Source organism: Solanum stenotomum, chromosome 12 (assembly GCF_019186545.1).
Source record: "Solanum stenotomum isolate F172 chromosome 12, ASM1918654v1, whole genome shotgun sequence".
In the NCBI taxonomy this organism is placed as follows: Eukaryota; Viridiplantae; Streptophyta; class Magnoliopsida; order Solanales; family Solanaceae; genus Solanum; species Solanum stenotomum.
The window spans coordinates 47,028,436-47,048,817 of NC_064293.1; the positions used below are offsets into that span (position 1 = coordinate 47,028,436).

General features: G+C 32.1%; 3 protein-coding genes across 4 annotated transcripts; 1 reads left to right on the forward strand and 2 right to left on the reverse strand.

Annotated features, from left to right (window-relative positions):
• Positions 1-3,419: 3,419 nt before the first annotated feature.
• Positions 3,420-12,100, forward strand: LOC125847795 (probable tRNA (guanine(26)-N(2))-dimethyltransferase 1). Of its 2 annotated transcripts, XM_049527492.1 has the most exons (13): positions 3,420-3,701; positions 5,761-6,045; positions 6,142-6,229; positions 6,625-6,746; positions 6,962-7,101; positions 7,186-7,258; positions 7,556-7,644; positions 7,737-7,842; positions 9,393-9,605; positions 10,605-10,799; positions 10,948-11,025; positions 11,562-11,835; positions 11,939-12,100. In XM_049527492.1, the coding sequence occupies exons 1-13, from the start codon at positions 3,573-3,575 to the stop codon at positions 11,941-11,943; spliced, it is 1,797 nt and encodes a 598-aa protein (XP_049383449.1). In that variant the 5' UTR covers positions 3,420-3,572; the 3' UTR covers positions 11,944-12,100. The 2 variants fall into 2 exon arrangements, with proteins under 2 accessions (XP_049383449.1, XP_049383448.1); XM_049527491.1 differs by having other exon boundaries at positions 11,562-12,100.
• A 596-nt stretch (positions 12,101-12,696) lies between these two features.
• LOC125849473 (UDP-arabinopyranose mutase 1-like) lies at positions 12,697-14,255 on the reverse strand. The gene is made up of 4 exons (XM_049529558.1): positions 13,922-14,255; positions 13,588-13,838; positions 13,235-13,403; positions 12,697-13,157 (listed from the first exon to the last, which is right to left on the reverse strand). Exons 1-4 carry the CDS (start codon positions 14,225-14,227, stop codon positions 12,816-12,818), a joined length of 1,068 nt encoding a protein of 355 aa, XP_049385515.1. The 5' UTR covers positions 14,228-14,255; the 3' UTR covers positions 12,697-12,815.
• A 3,032-nt stretch (positions 14,256-17,287) lies between these two features.
• LOC125849224 (cytochrome P450 85A1) lies at positions 17,288-20,076 on the reverse strand. The gene is made up of 9 exons (XM_049529262.1): positions 19,790-20,076; positions 19,379-19,700; positions 19,153-19,302; positions 18,834-19,079; positions 18,656-18,742; positions 18,464-18,542; positions 17,851-17,957; positions 17,633-17,757; positions 17,288-17,549 (listed from the first exon to the last, which is right to left on the reverse strand). Exons 1-9 carry the CDS (start codon positions 19,978-19,980, stop codon positions 17,462-17,464), a joined length of 1,395 nt encoding a protein of 464 aa, XP_049385219.1. The 5' UTR covers positions 19,981-20,076; the 3' UTR covers positions 17,288-17,461.
• Positions 20,077-20,382: the final 306 nt, after the last annotated feature.

Sequence of the window (20,382 nt, forward strand, 5' to 3'; positions counted from 1 at the left end):
TAATTTAAGTGGGTAATTTTGAATATTTCAATAACAACATGGATATATTTGGTCCTATATTATGACTAGAAATAATTTAGTTAATAATGGAAAATAGAGATATACTTTGACTCTTTCGCTTTAATTTTTAAAATTGAGAAAAATGAAAAATATCTTAACACAACACAAGAAGATTAGTATTTTAAGTGAATTAATTTGGAAGAAAATGATTTCAATTTTATTTATTTATTTCAAATTTAAAAGATAACAATCAACTTGTACAAAACTTTTGATTCCCTTAAACTAATGTTTTAACCACTGTATTATTTTTTTTATGTACGCTTCTTGTATCTAGATTCTTACCAAGCTAACGTAATAAAGGATAATCATACCAAAAAAAATATAAGTAAAAAATGAAAAAAAAAAATCATAAAAAAAATATTTAAAAAATCGTACAATACCTGCTTTCATAATAAATTTCTTTAGTTGAACTCTCAACTTTTTTTAATCGATTCTTAACAATAATGAATGCGAACAAAAAAAAGATGGAACAAATTCAACATACTCAGCTTCGTTATAATATTGAAATATAATTTTATTTGTCTTTTTGTTGACCAACGGTTGAAATTTAATTTACCTCTTATTTCACTATTTTCATTTGATTAATTATTACTCATTTTCTTTTTAATATAAACTTTAAACTTTTTTTTTGAACAAATTAGTGAATACCAATTTAATTGTGCCTAATTTAGAATAATCATCTGGTTGAGTGAATAATTTCTTTAAAATAAAAAAAATGAAAGCTATAAATTTGACTTTGATAAAACTGAGAACTATAAGAGAATGATTCAAGTTAACAATATGTTATTCATGTGTTTGCATTATACCATCTTGGATGCATTGTCAAACACTTTATTTATAAATATAAAGAATTGTATAAATCAATTTCATATAATCACACAATGCATATCATTTGTATATTAATATTATATTACAATTAATATAATATCCAACCATCAAACATCAGATTCAGTGTCATACACATATTAATTAAATTTCACACACGTTTCATCCATTAATTGTACAATTTGGATACACACTGATATTTTAAAATAGTGAATTCAAATGGTATGAAATCTGTATATTACTAGTATCCTGAAATTATAATAGCCAAACAGTAATTCATATGTAGATGGTATCTGATTGGAAGAAAACATATGATATTATATATCATCAAATACTTAAATACAAAAAAGTTGTCCAAAAATTATATAAAAAAAAAAACATGTAATTCTAAAAAAGTAGAAGGTGCAATCAACTATTTCAAATTTCTTGTACGTGGTCTTGGTGTAGGATAATTGGTGGTATCCGGAACATGTTCTTTTGCTATGCGAGATCCACCAAATTTGCTAGCAATCGTACCAGTAACTTCACTCTCATTGATCGCGCCATCCTCACTCTTTGTATATACAGTTAATAGACAATCACACTACTGTTAAAACACAATTCATACCATTTGTATACCACTATTATATCACAAATCATACAATATCCAACAATAAACTGTTTAATTAGAATTATACACATATTAATCAGATTTCATACACGTTTCATCCAAACAACTATTTCAAAAATAATATAAGAATAATTTGATATTCTTAGAAAAAAAACATTAGTTTTAATAATGTGAAAATAAATTGAATATAATATTTACCCTAACAATTTTTGTCTTTCTTAGGTGTTGGGACTTCTGATTCCTTTTTTTTTTTTGGATCTTCTTGTAGATGGTTTTGACGACTGAGCAACTTCAACATTCATTGTTTTTTTTGTTTTTTTGTTTTTTTTTTGATTCAGTAACAAAATCAAAATTAGAATCAGAATCAAAAGGGGTTTCAATTTTTTTCCCCTTCCTCTTCTTCCCCTTTCGATTTATCGGACTCACCCTTTATTTGAGTCGTTTTTTTTTCTGTTTTTGATCTTTCAATAAAGATGAACCACCCCTAACCGGAGTTTCAACAATGTTTGGCAGCAGTATTTAAGTCAAAATGTTGAAAGATGGAGCATGAACTTCATCCGTAGTAGTTCCTTCGACTAATCGAGGGATTTTTCGAGGAGTTACAACCGTTTTCTTCGACATGGTTTTGTTGAAAAAACTAAATTGAATGGAGGATTGTAAAGTTGATGTAGTTTGGTGGTGAGAAAGATGTGATAGATGAAGGTAAAAGTGGGCTAGTGTGTTAATGGCGTGTAGAATTGGATGAGCGTGGGGGGAGCGGGGAGGGATTGACGTACGGGCGGTTTGGAGGGGGGTGGGATTGACGTATGGGAGGTGGTAACGGTAAAGAAGGAAACTTGTTGTAGGTGAATCCCTATATCTATGTAACTGATAATTTTAGATTTAAAAAAGGAACAAAAATCAATTTAATTACATATTATTAATTAATAATAAAAAACCATAAATAGATTAATCATTTATTAAATAAATGGAAATTGATTTTTAAATAAAATTAATTTTAAATGATACGTCATAACTCGTAAATAAACTGTTATAAGTAAGAATTTTTTAAAAGTATATTTAAAACCCATAAATTGACTTAAATGTATATAGAGTGTGATTTTTCCTAAACAAAAATAGTAGTATAACTTTTTGATCAGTACGATATTTTCTAGTGGTTTAGAAGTGCATTTATTGAAGAACCAAAAATGAATCCTAATTTGTGATTTTTTTAATTTTTTTTTAAATGCTTTGATCGTTTCTGAACATATTACAAAAAGTAAAAGAAAAAGCTTAAAAAGTCAAAAGCACCCCCTTTTAATTGATATATATATCAAAAAAATTATTCCAAAATATTTACTTGGTTCATTTTTATTTGTCATATTTTACTTATCAAGAAAGAAAAGATTATTTTTTTCATATTATATTCTTAACATTAATTACATATTTTTCAAGACCTAGAACTAAACATCAGTTAATAGGAATAGTTTTATAAAATATCTGTATCAATCATTATTTTCTTAATAAATGTGCTAAACTTAAATATGTCAAGTAAAAATGAATAGAGAGTAGTTAATTTAAACAATTAAGAGAGAATTAAATAATTTTTTCTGACTTTGTCATTAATATTAATTATTGCAGAATTAAGAGATACACAAATAAATAATAATTAATGATATATTAGTTAAGCAACCGTCCTAATTAATTTTTTGCTTAAAAATTATATGAAATCTTATGATGACAATTAAAATGGAATAAAGGAGTAATCATAACTTCCACACACTCTAAATATTAAATTTATTTATATTTTATTATAATAATTTATCATCTGGGATTTTTCTTTAAAAAATAACCTTTAAATTACAAAAATAATGTAAGTTCAAAAAAATTACAATATTTTCCTTATAAAAAAAAGAATATTTGGAAAACCGCAGCAACTGCCCAAGACTCCAAGAGGGGAAGAAGCACTAGGGTTTTTTGTGGTGCATTACTATATTTACTGTCTCCACTTTCTTTCCCCAAAAATTTCTTCTTTTTATTTGAGCATCATAATTGCCGCAATTAGGCGTTAGTTCCTCCATTATCACACAAACCGTCAATGGCGGGTGACGACGAAAAGAAGCAGAATGGAACTTCTTTTGATCTCAATGACTTCACCATCATCAAGGAAGGAGATGCTGAGATTCTTATGCATGCCAAAAATGAAGTTTTCTACAACAATTCCCAGGTCTTTTTTTTATTTTCAGATTATTATGCTTCAAAGCTTTATATGAAAGTGCTTATCTAATTCCCTATTTGCCTAAGCCTTACTGTAAGAGTTAACTGGACAAGTTATCAAAAGAGTTTTTTATTGCGACAAGACATGTTTTTAATTACAAATTAGTATATAGAAATTTAAGAGAAATTTCATTCTGGCTACATCAATGTAGCTTTGCTGGTGGAATGGCTAATGCGTATAATTTTTCCATCTGTCTATTTGGTCTGCCAATTGACTGATCTGCTATAGCCTATTGCTGTGTTGTGCTTATATTGCATCCACCAAGGTAGTCTTGTTAGCTATTGAATATTGGGTGAGTTTAACTAGATAATTTAAAGGAACAGGGACATGGGTGTGTGATCTTGGCTAGATACTCTGGGAACAACTTAGATACCACATGCACAAACAGAAGAGAGATAAGGATCAATTCTGCTTGAGTGTTCTATTATTGAGAACCAACCGTTTATATTTCGTTTTTTGGTCAAAGTTTAATATCCATCTATAGCATTGTCTTATTAGAGAATTATCCATTTGTACATTTTATAAGTTTTTAGTAAGTTCTACAATTTCTAGAATTTGCAATGTTTTGAATGTAGGTGCTTCTTGAGTCATAGTTCTTGTAATGTGTGTGAGAGATAGACAAAACAACATTGCCAAAAGTGAACAGTGTAGAAAAACATTAAGGTCAAGCTCTGCTAGGAATTTAACAGAAAGCACTATTGAAGTGCAATCTTTGGCGAAAAATCCGTAGATGAGGGAAAAAATTAAAAAGTTGAATGTAACTATATTTATTATAAGACTAATCCAACATATCTATTTATAAATATAACAATTATGTAGATCATGAAATTGAAAAAAAAACACCGTTCCTGGGGTATTTACCAGGACGAACAAATAAAAGAGCCCAAGACCAGAAGTGATATTGGATACCAATCACATTTGGGGAAAGTCTCTGTATCATATTCGTCTAGAGTGGAGCTTCTTAGGTGCTTGACTATCTCTCATGGAAACCCCAGACTCCACTGCCAAGGTGAGTGCAAAAACCAAAAAATCGTTTTCATTATGGTTTTACAGACGAAAATTACTTAGTATGTTTGTATGCCAGAAAAGCCAAGAGGTCAACAAGTCAAGTTTAACTACAATTACTTGAATGGCTTTTGGATAACATCATTTTTCAAAATGTCATTCCTTTATCAAAATGCATCCTTCTTCGGCTCTGTGTGGCTTCAACTGTTCACGCAGCCCATCAAATAGTTAATTATCAACATATTTTAGTTAATGATATACTGGTTATTACTACAAACCTTGAGATAATATTACAACAAAGGATGAATAAAAATACTGAGTTTGATTCAAAATGTTCATATTTCATCCCTTCATGAAGAATTACCAAACCATTTGATCCTTTGCTCAACTCTATGTTGCATCTGACAGATGTAATTGCTTAAAGCCAACCTCTTTTTTCTTATTATTTTTTTCGGTTTTCTTCTCGGTGAAAAGGAGGTAGTTGGGAACTATATTACATTTACTCGTTTATTGGTGATATCAGGTTGTATCTACCGTGGGTGAGTAAGTGTCCAACATAGGTACATTCTATTTTAGTAATTTTTTGGTGTACTAAAAAGGATCTTTGCAAATATCATTCTTGCTACATGTGTACATCTCCATGTAACATGGGCTCAGAATGTAACTAGTACCATCTTTTTAGGATAAACGGAGTAGTAGACGTTTCCTTTCTTTTTGACTTTGTGACAGCTCAATTCATGGTAACTTACTCATGCAGGAATTTCCACCTAGTAAATATTTAGGACAGGGTAATTTAGCCCTTTTAAGATGACTATTGGCAACTTGTACGCAAATATCTAGTCCTCGATGGTCTTGGCATGCCACATTGAAACAATTCTTGCTTGTATGGCACTTTGTGGTTTATTAATAGCGTTCAAAGTTACATCCCTTTATTCTCTATTCTACGTGGTAACATTTAAGGGTACCCACCTTATTTTGGCTCATCCAAAACTACCTGCAACAGGTGAATAACAGAGATATGTCTATAGCTGTTTTGAGGACATTTATATCACAACGAAAGCAAGAGCATGATGCAATGTTAGCTAGACGAACCAAGGCTGGAAATAAGGCACCTAATGCTAAAGCGGAAAACCCAGGTGATTCAGTGCAGCATAATGGTGAATCCAATGATGGATCTGAAGTCTTGAAAGACGCATCCCATGGTGAATCATCTAGCATTCCAGTGGAACAGACTAAAAATCTACGGGGAAAAGGCCGAGAAGAACTAAAGCCTCCACGAGTTCTCGAGGTTTATTGGCCTTTATGGTTGATTATCAAACGTTTATCAGAAATGAGGTTGTTGCTGTGGTTGACCAACATTTTTTCTTTCAATGTGACTTAACAGGCTCTCTCAGCTTCTGGATTGAGGGCTATAAGGTATGCTCGTGAAGTAGAAGGAATTAGCCAGGTCGTGGCCCTTGACAATGATAAAGGTAATTCTATCTCAGTTTAGGTGGTGCTGCATAAAATGTCTAGTGCTGTTACAACACTAACCCTCACTGCCAACCATGGTAAAAGAAGAAGAAATGCATCTCTTTGGTCAAGAGATCACTGAGCAGTTACAAAAGTAAGAATGTTTGATGGAATGGATTTGAAACGTCTGCCTAAGAGTGTGTTTTAAAACTGTAAATTAATGCGAGGATAAAAGTGAATTCCTTATTGTCGTGATAAATATGAGATAAAACTGTGGCATAATTCAGAGAATATTATATAAGCTTTAACCAATAAATTTACTTGTCTTGTTTCAAAATATCTTTATAATAACTTGATACAGATATTACTTCTAATGTCCAATCCAGTATTTGACTAGGTATTCCTTATGTTGCAGCCTCTGTGGAAGCTTGCAGGAGAAACATAAAGTTTAATGGTTCAGTGGCATGCTCTAAGGTGGAGTCTCACCTTGCTGATGCGAGGGTTTATATGCTTACCCACCCAAACGAATTTGATGTGGTATGATATACAATAAATTATCATATTTATATTGTTCTGCACTTTTAATGAATGAAAGTTGTTCTTTGGTGCTGAATTAGTAAGTCAACCATGTTCAAGATATTTAGTTTACACATTAAATTTCTTATCCTGGGTTAATTGTATGTAAATAATTTTATGAATATCTATTTCAAGCTGAGCTATCATTCATACATTTTTGGTTAGTGTTGTTTCAGGTTGATCTCGATCCTTATGGAGCACCTTCTGTGTTCTTAGACTCAGCAGTTCAATCTGTTGCTGATGGAGGAATATTGATGTGTACCGCAACTGATATGGCAGTGTTATGTGCAGCAAATGGAGAAGTTTGCTATTCCAAGTAACCAAATAATCCCTTTGCTTATGGCGTTACATAATTTTATTAGTCATTATATCCTGCTTACGTGATCTCATCTGCAACTAGATATGGCTCCTATCCTTTGAGAGGAAAATATTGCCATGAAATGGCTTTGCGGATCCTTCTTGCATCTATTGAGGTACTTCATTTGTGAACTTTTTGTTTATAGTTATTTTAAGCAGCGAGTAATGATTTCTGGCTACATTCATGCAATTTCTTTCTTTACATACTTTTTTGCATTATCCTAAAATTAGCAGCTGCCCTTAGCATTTTGAAGTTTTATCAACAAGCTAGAAAAATCCGTCACTTATAATTTAGTATAGAAATTAGAAGTTCATTAGCTTCTTTTTGTTAATCCTATATCCTAAATAACGGGCGCTTCTTTAATTTTTCTTAGTTCTTAATTTTTTTTTATTTGTTTGTTATTTTATTTCAGAGCCATGCAAATCGATATAAGAGATATATAGTTCCAGTATTATCTGTTCAGATGGATTTCTATGTTCGCGTTTTTGTTCGTATATACACGTAAGTGTTCATCTTTTCTACAATTTAGCCAATTTTTCATAGGTTATCAACTTTCTCTCTATAGATGTGAGTTTTCTACAAATTGCTTGCAGTTCTGCAAGTGATGTGAAAAATACTCCTTTGAAGCTCTCATATGTCTATCAATGCATTGGCTGTGACTCATTTCATCTACAGACAGTTGGGAGGACCGTCTCAAAGGTATTTCTACATTCACAATCTTTGAATTTCTTACTCGTACAAACTGGTTGTGCTGGATTGACCACCTTATACTCTAATCTAGAAATCTTGGTAGATGAAAAAATGAGTGCCTAAAGATGCAGATTCATGGTACCTGCTAATGTTCTTCATCAGCCCATAGTCTCACAAGTTTTATAACCCAACACTTACTGTGTGAAAATTCTTCCCTCAACTCTTGTCATATCCTGCCAAAGAAATGCTTGGACCTCAGGTGGATTGTTGGTTCTAGTGATATCTGCTCTGGAGGATGGAGTGGCCCTTGTTAAAGATAAAGCTTAGATGCTGCATTTTGTTATTTTTAATTCACATAATTTATTTTTTATCTCGCTTAATGAAGATCATAACATCAATTTTCCTTGCTTAAAGAAGAAGATAACATCAAGAAAATAGAACATTTAGGACCCGTTTGGTAGGAGGTATTAATCAAAATAGTCCATGGATTAAAATTTAGTCCAACAAAAACATTGTTTGGTTACTTTATTTAACCTAATCCATGGATTAGTTATCCCTCATACAAGGTCTTATTTTATCCCTAGAAAAGGGAGGGATAACTAATCCAAGGTTTAACAATCCTTGGATAAAACCCCTAAATGACTAAACTATCCTCAAATATTTTTTCCTAATTATTTTTTTTGTAATTTAATGTTCATTTTTTTTTATTTATATGAGAATATTTATAAATATTCTTTTAAATTCTTCAAATTCGTTCCATGTAATTTGATGATTTCACAAACTAATATTTGTTTCTCCATGTTTGATTTGTTATATTAGGTTGATTTTTTTCGTTTTTTTTAAATGTAGTTCGTCCATTGACCACTTGAACTATTTGTTTTTTTTTTTTTAAAAAAATAAGCTTCGTGTATTTGAACAATTTAAGTAGCCTTAAATCTATGTTAAGTTCAATGTATATTTGACCAACAATAAAATAGACCATGCTATCAATGATATCTATAGTGACATATCACACCTCAATAATAATAATAATTTATTTTATTTTATATTTTAGTATTTAACTTGACTAGTTAAATGAAATATAAAATCTCATAATAGCTCAAGGGTATAATAGGAAAGAAACTTTTTCTAGATTTTAAACCAAACATAAGGTTAGGTGGGAAACAATGAACCAAACACTTGATAAAAACTAATCCTTGCATTACTAAACCCTGCATTACTAATCCATGCGTTAGTAATCCCTGCATTATGCATCTTTGTACCAAACGACCCCTAAATCAACTTTAGAAGTCTCCAGGATCGGGTGTAACACGATCTAAATCCTATTTGCAAGCTTGTTTCTTCAATTGTTCTTTCTTTCATGCTGTTACCAGAATCATGACCTGCTAGGAATTTGGAGGAATCCCTTTTGGATTCTTGTATGTTCAATGGGGAAGTCCCTCCTCTTTGCCTTAGATCATGAGTTCAGTTAGTTGTACCTTTTAATCCTTAGTAGAGACTGTTTTAATACATATTTTCAAATATGGCCATTTATATATTTTAGTTTTCTGCTTATCTAGGATAAGAGTGTCCGATGCCTCCCTGGATTTGGCCCTGCGGTTCCTCAAGAGTGTAGTGATTGTGGTAAGAAATTCAACATGGGTGGACCCATATGGTCTGCCCCCATTCATGATCAAGAATGGGTAGCTGCCATGCTTGCAAATGTGAAATCAATGAAGGAACGCTATCCTGCTTATGAGCGGATCTCTGCTGTATTGACAACTGTATCAGAGGTGTGGTTTGCCTTAATATTTATATTATGCCTCTGTCCATAAGGCTGTTTCATTCTTTATTCCTTTTAAATATATCCAGAATATGTTACATAATTTAAAGAAATGAAAACTACTTGAAATCTTTGGCAAATTAAAGTAGCAATTACATTTTTTTTCACTTGTTGCTGATTTAGTATTAAACTCTTTTCCAATGAGATGAGAGGCACATAAACCTTTTTGGAGGTGTCAAGTTCGAAACCCCTTGCTAGCAAAAGCAAAGGGTTTGCCTTCTGGGTCAAGCTCGTCGCACCGGGCTTGCTTAGTGCGGGTTACCTCCCCTATGTGGTTTGCGAGCTATTGCATTGGAGCAGGGGTTAAAACCCCTGTGCGCACCCAAAGGGTAGTGGCAGCGGCAGCGAGTTTCCCTTGTCATCAAAAAAAAAGAAAAGATAACATGTTATTCAATTGTCCTTTCCTGTTGAATGTAATTCTGCACAGGATCAGGAGATTGAGTTGGCGTGAAAATCCTTGGTATTGTTACGTCTTTTCTTTTCGTTTTGGTAGAACAGTTGTACCAATTGTTGAAGAAATATTGCATAATAGTGAAGAAGGTAGTTAACACAATTAGACATAGTAGATTTGTCGATAGGACTTTACCTGCTCTAATGGCCACAAATGTGAAGCTTGATCTTGTAATGTGGTTTCTAACGTGTTTTAAGGAAATATTAATTCAGTTAGGAATGTCAGTCCTTCAATCTACTCACAGTTCTACGTTGATGAATTTGACAAGTAACGGCGTGACTTTTACTGCTGGCACAGCAGCCCAATTTTTTTTGGGGGTACAGAAACTTTTGTCCTTCACTAGTTATTTGGAGACATTTGTTATTCACTGCAGATCCTATTGATGAGAAATAGTTTAATCAGTTATTTATTCAGTGCAGATCATATTGACGAGGGACAGTTTAATCGGTTATTTTCGGTGGACGTTTTCTAAATTCTGATCAAAGAGTGCTTTTGCAGGAACTACCTGATATTCCTCTGTTTCTGAGTTTGCACAATCTCTGTGCAACACTGAAATGCACTTCTCCCTCAGCAGTAATATTTCGCTCTGCTGTGATAAACGCAGGATATCGCATATCAGGGACTCATGTGAATCCTTTGGGGTTGAAAACAGATGCTCCTATGAATGTCATTTGGGATATCATGCGTTGCTGGGTAAGTTTTAATCATTTGCTTGTTTTTGGCAGTTCTTGCTTGATATTCTTAGTATTAGCTTAAAAACACGCCTTTGCTTGTTTCATATGTTGACAATAAGACATCATTCTCCTTCTACCATCTTTAGCTGATAACGTTCTATTTGCAGGTCAGAAATCATCCTGTGAAAGCTCAACCATCTGACCAGTCTGGAAGTGTGATCCTTGCTAAGGAGCCTGTTCTGCAGGTGAACTTTAACCCTCTGGAAGTGTGACATTATTTTACCGCATCATTGTCATATGGCATAAAGTGTACTTTTTGGTCCAAACTATATTGAATTTAGACATATAAAGGTGTAAAAAATAAGGACAAAATATTCCTTTTAAAAAAAAAGGACAAAATATGAATGTGAGATTCTGGTCTATATTCTTAATAATTCCTGTACCCGTCTCCTTGACTTCCAATATCTGGGAATCATTTTAGGTATAAGATATCACCATATGTCACTGGAGACTTGGTTCTGGTTCTGCAAATCCATCTTTTGCACTAGTCACTATATCTTTTTAAAAAAATAATAAACTTACCTAGACTCCTCCTTTCACTGAGGTCTGTGATTTTGAAGCAACACCCACATAGGATTGTCATGAAAATTCTAGCTTTTTGTACACATTACAAGTTGTTGACATGTGTGTACATGTACGATAACTCACTTTTTGTTTTAAATCAAGAATACAATCTTTTAATTCTCATATCTGGAACATTGATCTTGGTGTAATATTACAGGCTAATTTTGCTCGGGCTGTTGCATCCCTTAGCCAGGCACAAGCCAAGAAGGTTGCTCGTTTCCTCCCTAATCCTGAGAGGAATTGGGGTCCAAAACTAAGGGCAGGCCGGCAGATCACCAGTAAGCATGTGTCTCTTTTGGGTCCTAAAGCATTGAATGCAATGAGCAACCATGAAATTGGCGAGGGTAGCAACCATGAGAATGGCGATGGTAGCAACCATGAGAATGGTGATGGTAGCAACCATGAGGATGTCGAGGAGCCTGCAGCCAAGCGTAAGAAGACCGAAGAATCTGATTCATAACTTATATATCTTGGCCAAGTGTCTGCAGTTATTATCCCATCATAATCCATCTCTTCTGCTGCATTTTCTTGCAGAGTGAGATCCATCCTCTTTCTGATAACTGTGAAAACGCCTATCGATAATGGGGAGGATTTCATCTTGTTTATCTCAAGTACTTTTTAATTTTTAAAGGTAGTAGGCTATTTATATTTATTTTGTTTGTCCCTTTTTACCTTTATTTCAATCTTAATTCCAGTTGCTGTATTAAATTTTGATTTTGATTTTCATTTATCACAAAACTACTGTGTAACATGGCTTGCGTTGTCTGTTTGGTCTTCCATGTCGACGAACATTTGTTAATTTTTCTTCTGATGCTTGACGATTAAAGTAATCATTCTGTAATATTGATAAAAAAAAATTGATACTGATCAGAGTTAAATTCAGAGAAAGTTGCAATCTGTTTTGTCTAATGTTTATGGTACTGAGTGGTCATTTCTTCAAATTTGTTCGTGAGAATTCTTAATTAGTATATCTGAGTACTGATTTAGGATTAGTAAATTCTAAACATGCAAAAAGGGTCCTTATATTATTAATTGTTGCTTAGATAAATCATTTGTTAATCAGGTATGTCAAAAGATAGATGGTAGAAAGCACAGGTTTTGCAGAAAAGAGAAGTAAATTAAAATTTTCATATGGTCTTCGCATAAAAGTGAAGACCTATGGTTTATTACAGTTTACAAGAATTAAAGGAGGAGTTTTACACCCACAAATACTCCAAATATAGACTTCCCCTACAACTCCCAAGTTCACTAGCCCTGCCTTTGGCAACCCTTACTTGGTAACAACTTCGGACATGACCAGCTCCTCTAGTGTGAGGGGTGGTGTGTACACAACGAAAAAATTATAGAAATCCAAAGCTATAAAATACTGCAAGTAAACTAAGAAGTTACAAAAAAAAAAACTATGAAATGATTATTTGGAAGCAGCATTGGTAGCTTTGGCAGAGTCTTTAGTAGGAGGATTGAGCTCATCCCAAGCTTCAATCCAAGTGACCATAGCATCAGCAAGCTTCACAAAATAAGGATCAATTTTCCCAAGTTTTTCATTAACCTGCTTGGCCATTTCAACATAGCATTTCTGGACAGTAGTTGACTCTTTAGACAGGTTCATTTGCTGGAAAAATGGAATGATTTCTTCTTGCCAGAATATTCCATTGTACTCTTTCTTCAGGTTCACAAATGGATTACTAGCCTTGCTGTGGTATATGTAGGGTAATCCAGTCTTGATACCTAACCCCAAGTGATCACATATAACCTGCCAGTTCGTTTAGAGTTTAAGTTCTATGCGTAAAAATATCCACATATTTCAATCACATAATAAAAGTAGCGAACCTTGCAGCACCAACCAGCCCACATATCGTCGTAACGTCCAATAGGCTGACCATCTCCCATGAGTCCAAAGTACATAGCAGGACCAATAAGGTCACGGTCAAATGCCAGATTCATACCACACATTGGGAAGAGTGTACCCTTTGGGATTGTTAACACGGTATCAACATACCTATCAATACGATTTCAATCACAAGCAGATTCAAAATTTACATAGTTTTTATATATAAATCTTCCCATCATTGAATTCAATGTACTTTTGACATAACTTATTAAAACTTGCATTAATTAGACCGTTTAAAAATTATTACATGTATATAAGTGAAATTTGTGTAAAAAATAAAGAGGAGATCGACCTAGTATTCCTCTCGAGAGGCTTGACAAGTTGAGTAGGTGCATCATAATCAGGTATGTTGAGCCATAGTCCATGAGAGACTGCAGTTGAGACACCCTCACGTAGGCTAAAAGGGTATCCACGCACAAAATCAGCACCATCTCTAAATGGATCATAAAGTGTGTTGAAGAAATAGGGTGTTGATGGACAAAGAAGATTCTTTATGTGTTGTTCCAATGCATTTATATCTTTACCACTTGGGTCCTTTGCAACCTATCAATTCAATTTTCACAAAATATAAAAACTACTAAAAACGCCATATAATAATAGAGTTTCTTAAGGAGATATGATCTTACGAAGCAATCATCATCAATGGTGAAAATATACTTCTTCTTGGAGACCATATAACCAAAGCAACGACAAGCCGAGTCTTTGAATGAAATGCAAGAAGCCCTCGGACCCAAAATCTTGTTAATGTCATTACGATTGTAGAGCTCATAATCAAAGCCATCAGGAACCTTAATAGTCTTTGAAGGATCACCATCTTGTACAATAATTAAATGATATTGCTCAAAAAATGGCCTCCACATCTCAAGAAAATCTAAATTTCTTATGGTTGGTATCACAATGTCTAGCTCATCTTTCAAAGGAACAGTAGCCATTTTCAGAGGATTTTTTTTTTTTCCCTTCAATTTTAGCAATGGGAAGAATATATTTTAGTGAGAAATGGGAAGAGCTTTTATACATTGAAAGTCACAGTAAAGGGTGATGACACGTGTGGGGTGTGTGAAAAGGTTATTGTTACTGACTTTGTCAAAAGCATGCAATGTCCGTCCCATACTAACTGTTATTGGCAACATGGACCTATGCATATAAATCGCTTATAATTTAAGTTTTATATTTTATCAATACATAATTTTTTTATGAATTGTAAAGTTATGTACAAATAAATTCCTTCATTTAAAATATGAAATGATATGCCTGAGCCATGTAGCCAATAACAGATATGGCATACTTTTGAAAAGGTCAATAACCATATCCCTATATATGAATTTTATCATGAAAAAAATATAAAATGTGGAATTCGTTTTTGGTATCCTCAACTTGTTTAACATTTGCATTTTTAAGCTAACCATTAGTCCATTACAATGAAGAATTCTAGTATTATGATGGTTCACTTTTACTTGTCTATTATATTGAAAATAAAATTTTCATTTATTTATTTTAGTATATCAAGAGAAAATAATTTTCTTTTTTGTTTTATCTTTAGCATTAATTATTCATTTCTAAGTCCACTAAAACTATACCTAATTAATATGGATATCATGATTAAAAAAATATACTTAATATTTCTTAAAATATGGGAAAAATTCATTATGAACAACTAAAGTGAATAGAGGAAGTAAGGTTAAAGCTAGACCTTTAATTGCAGTTGCATTAATTAAAAAAATAATCTCATAACACAAAGTCAATAATAAAAATTAGGAGGAAACTAGCCGAAAGTGTCATAACTTTGTTAAGCCATAAAAAAGTATAGCCCTTACTTTTGAATGAGAAAAAAAAAAGGAATCCTATATTTGTGGTTGGCTTGAATCACGGAAAATTGAGTTTATTAGACAACTTGCACACAAAAAAAAAAAATCCACAAATTTCTCTAACAAATGGATAATTACCAAATTATTATGAATCTTTAGGGAATTGATCAATTCACAGAGCGATATATAAATCAGCTCGTTAAAGGGAGGCTGAAACCTTAAAATTCATTAAAAGAGCTTTAACTCTTCAAAAGGAGACTGAAACCTTAGAGTTTAATGGAAGAGAGAACTATAATCTCTTGTTTTNAAAGTCAATAATAAAAATTAGGAGGAAACTAGCCGAAAGTGTCATAACTTTGTTAAGCCATAAAAAAGTATAGCCCTTACTTTTGAATGAGAAAAAAAAAAGGAATCCTATATTTGTGGTTGGCTTGAATCACGGAAAATTGAGTTTATTAAACAACTTGCACAACAAAAAAAAAAAAATTCCACAAATTTCTCTAACAAGTGGATAATTACCAAATTGTTATGAATCTTTAGGAAATGATCAATTCACAGAGTGATATATAAATTAGCTCGTTAAAGGGAGGCTGAAACCTTAAAATTCATTAAAAGAGCTTCAACTCTTCAAAAGGAGACTGAAACCTTAGAATTCAATGGAAGAGAGAACTCTAATCTCCTGTTTTTTGCTTGACTTCCCGATTTATTCATCAAAAACCCTTTTAAATAGGAGTATTATTACATCAATAGGAAGTCTAATTCTTATGAAAGTAGGAGACTAAATTCTATTCCAAACTAATAACTATAACTTAACCTATTCTAGAACTTTTTCTTTTTTTCAATTCACGAAAATTATTTTAACATATTTATGATGCATAGGACTATGCAATTACTACGGAAGAAAATACAACTGTTACTTCCGAACGAATCAGCTCAAAAAGTTTCAAAACGCCAATAGTTTTTTGTTTATGGATGTGTGGAGTGTATTTTTTATGGTCATCAATAATTACAAATTAATTGACAAGAACTTTAGTAAGTATATTGGAACGTTGATGGTCCCATTATTCCTCTAGTTATTTGTCTGCTTCAGTCAAACTAGAATCAATCGATCTAGTTTTTTTCTGATTTTTTCAAAAACATTAATAAATGCATAATCTAGAAAGTGATGTATCACTGATTTTCATACATTAATTACATATAATAATAAAAAAGATTAACTTATTTCTGATAAGTATATAATTACCAATGAATACATATTAATCATCAATTATATAATGGAGATCCAATATATTATATGTATAAGTAAAGATATATTGATTTTAGACCGACGTAAAGTGGAAATTTAACAATTATTGGGTTTATGGGTCTTAAATTGTTGGCTTAAATTAATAATTACAATATAAAGTAAATAATTGCTAAAATAATTTTCTAATTTGTTTAAGTAATAAAATATAAATAAATTTATTATCAGTTTATTGTTATTATTTAAAAGTGTTGGATTAAAATTTGTAACTTAAAACTAATTTTAATAAAATATATTAAAAAAATACAGATATACCAAAAAATAACCAGATAGGGCTGTGCTTATTTTTTTCTTATGGGACTAGCTAGATACAGCGGTAGTATTCCTAAAAGATATATAGCATTTAACTTCAGTAGCATTATTATTTATGAAAATAAAAATTAATTCTAATAATAAAAATGTTAGTCATTTGTTTGTCATACATTATCTTGGATCTTATAGTAAAAATATTATTTATTAGTATGAAATTTGAATTGTTTATTTTAACGTTCAAAATATTTAATATAAAAAGGATACTTAAGACAACCTTCAATATTATTTTAAATTTAAGTAAATATTTTTTATAAAATTCACTACTAAAATTGGTTAGAACCTCAAAATTTTGAAGTCCTTTATTAACTTTGACCTTTGTGCCACACCTGCTGCTAGTTGAGTTACTATACAATGAGAACTCCTGTGTTAAATGGGCTTCGAGTATGTGTGGGCCGGTCAACATGAGAAAAAGTTAATGGGCTTCAATATATGTGGGCCGTTCTTCATTCAGAAAGGTTAATGGGCTTTAACTTGCTAATTTTCATTATTTTCGCGCTGGTACATTAATGATTTCGGGTCCCTTTATTCATTTATTGTTTTTTTTTTTTTTGCTTATAACAACCGCGTAGAAGTAATTAGCACTGTATAAGATTGATCAACTCTGCAAAAAATTGTGTTTAATTCGTGATTATGTTAGCGGGAATAATAATTAAGTTGTACATCCCATGTTACTCTTAGCTTTGCATCCTACAAATCTCTTCTTTTTTTTTTGAATTTTTTTGCTCTGTACTTTCATGAATTGATAGTTAGTGAGTTGAAACTCTAATCCGTAGACCATTTGGTGCTTCAACTCTTGGAAACTTCATCAGTTTATCTCCTCCTACTTCTTCCCATCTGCATAAACCATAACACAATTTCCATTCAGTAACATATCGATACGCGATAAAATTAATAAAATTTATATATATAGTAATTACCTGTATTTTGTTACGAAGTAATGAAGAAATGTAGAAATTTCTGCTACACCAAGTTCCTTTCCGGGACATTGTCTAGTACCACCTCCAAATACCAAAAATGAGTTTTGGTGTTCCAGGCTCTTATCCTATAATTAGAATCATTATTATTTGTTAATTCCCATTTCAAAAGCAAATTAAGCATATATATTATTGGGTAAGTGTAATTCAACAATACTAACCATCCATCTCCATGGATTGAATGTATACGGATCAGGATAAAGTCTTGGATCGTAATTCAACTCCCTCGTATATACATATATTCTCCATCCTTTAGGAATGATATACCCTAAAAAAAATACACATAAAAATAATAATAAGACCAAGTATACATAAAGTTGTAATTATTATATGATAGGAAATAATATTAGGGAATTGTACTTTCCCAAAAAGTTTAAGAGACGACACATGGGTCAGGAAGGGAGACTGTATAGGCTGGAATGGTAGGTGTGCCATGTGGATTGTGGTATTAGAGGGTCCATAACACAAAAGATGATCATATACTATATACATCTATTATTATTTTAAACATTTTAATCAGTCTATATGAGAAGAATATTGTCCCTGCATCTGATGCTCATAAATTCACCAAATCACTCAAATACATAATGACTAAGTTTTACATATAATAATTAAAATGTTATATCATCGGATCATCTTTACTTGTTACTTTTAAGTCCACATTTAAACGAAAATTGATGTGTAGATATTCTTTGAATGACTTGCATAAGACGATCAATCGATAAAAAACTTTAATTTAACATGCATGAGATTTTCCCATATAATAGTACTTACCATTTATTTCCATATCTTGAGTTGTTTTTCTCAAAACCCCATTTACTATTGTTGCTAGCCTGGAGGTCTCTAAAATCACCTGCACAAGCAATAATATATATATACATTCAATATATTGATTTATCTCATATACACTAATACTGTTTTACTAATTTTCTTCGATGTAATTTAACGTGTTATATAGACACTTACAGCTCGTGTGAACCGCATTGACTTGTAATCGTTGTAATCAATAGGATCCTCAGGTTTTTTCTTTTCTCTAATAGCCATGTGTTCTTTCTGCAGAATAATAAAAATTATGGTTATAAATTAAGAAGAATTAAAACAGCAATGTAGTTAATTAACTGATTTTTAATATTTTTGGACTTACTCTGAGTTCTTCAAGAACTTTTGGATGATCATGAAGATATTTAACAGCCATCATAGAAGTAGTGGAAACAGTTTCATAGCCAGAGTACAAAATAGTTATAATCAAATCAATCATCTCATCATCTGTTAATTTGAATCGAGTTGCTTCTTCATTCATCAGATAACCAAGCATATCGTGTTGAATTTGCTTCGAAGCTCTTCTCTCTTCTATTAGTGTTGTTAATAAGTTGACAATAATTTTCCTTGCCTGAGAGACATTTATTAGATTCTCTGTGAAAGCGGGGTATATAACATGTTAAAATACAGTGATAGTATTTTACCTGAAATCCGCGATGATAGTTGGTGTTGGGAAGATTTATAGGTAGTGAAAGAGTGCCTAATACTAGATTGAAGAATTCAGGCATGAATTGTTGAGCTAAAGCGGTAGATTCAATCCCAGCAATTTGCTTCAACGATGATAGAAATGCCATCTAATTGAAAACTCACTCAGATTAGAACAGAGGAAAAAACAGAGGTGAAATAAATTTGGGTTAGTGACTGACTGACCTTATTGGTTTTTTCTTGAATGTCAATAACTTTATTATCCCAATTGTTCAAGTGGGATCTCATGAACTCATCAATTTTGGGCAAAAGTTGGTCTCTGATCATTGTAGGGCTAATTAGAGATAACAATGCACCCCTCATGTACTTGTGAGCTGAACCATTGACAGCTGCAATATTACATTTACCTAAAATATCTAGCATAGACTGTGGGTATCCTGGGACCAGTCCTTTTGCCTCATTCACAAGTATATATCTATTCAGTTCTGGATCCATTGAAACAATTGTTGGACAACCAAGTATGTGTGATTTGAAAAAACTCCCATATCTGATACCACAACAAAATTTTAATCAGACTTACTTGTGTTACAGTACTATCAAGTGATTGAGAGCAAAATATGTAATGACTGAATTTACCTGGCTCTTTGGTTTTTCATGAAACTTGGACCAAGTTTAAGAAACTCAGTAGTTTCACCAAAAAGTGGCCAACCCATAGTACCAGGGGGCAAGTTTTTGTTGTTATACTTGACTTGATTCCATCTTAATAAACCAGTACAAAAGATGCATAGGCCAAAAAAGGAAGAAAGGAAAACAAAGAAGAAGGCCATTGATGCAGCAGCTCAAAATTCAAAAGAAGTTACCAACCACCTCACAGACAGAGTAGTCTAAATGGTATGGACTTCCTTACTTTTATTATAGAGAGAACTTTAAGTCATAATAGTTTGCCAAGCGTGTGCTCTGTTTATATAGACTCTCCTACATCAAGAGGAGATGGGTTTTTTTCCACTTAAAAAGGACACAGGGACCACTAACGTTGTGGTTGGATGGATTGTTTCGTCATCTTTAATCAAAAATCTCGTGTGATTTATAATTTGAAATACTTATTCGATATAAATTTAAATTAGTATAATTATCAAAACAGAAATGAAGATTTTATCTGGCTTATTTTGCTAAAAGTCTAATCAGATGAGTAATTTTCAATTATTAAATGATATTACTATTGATTTTTT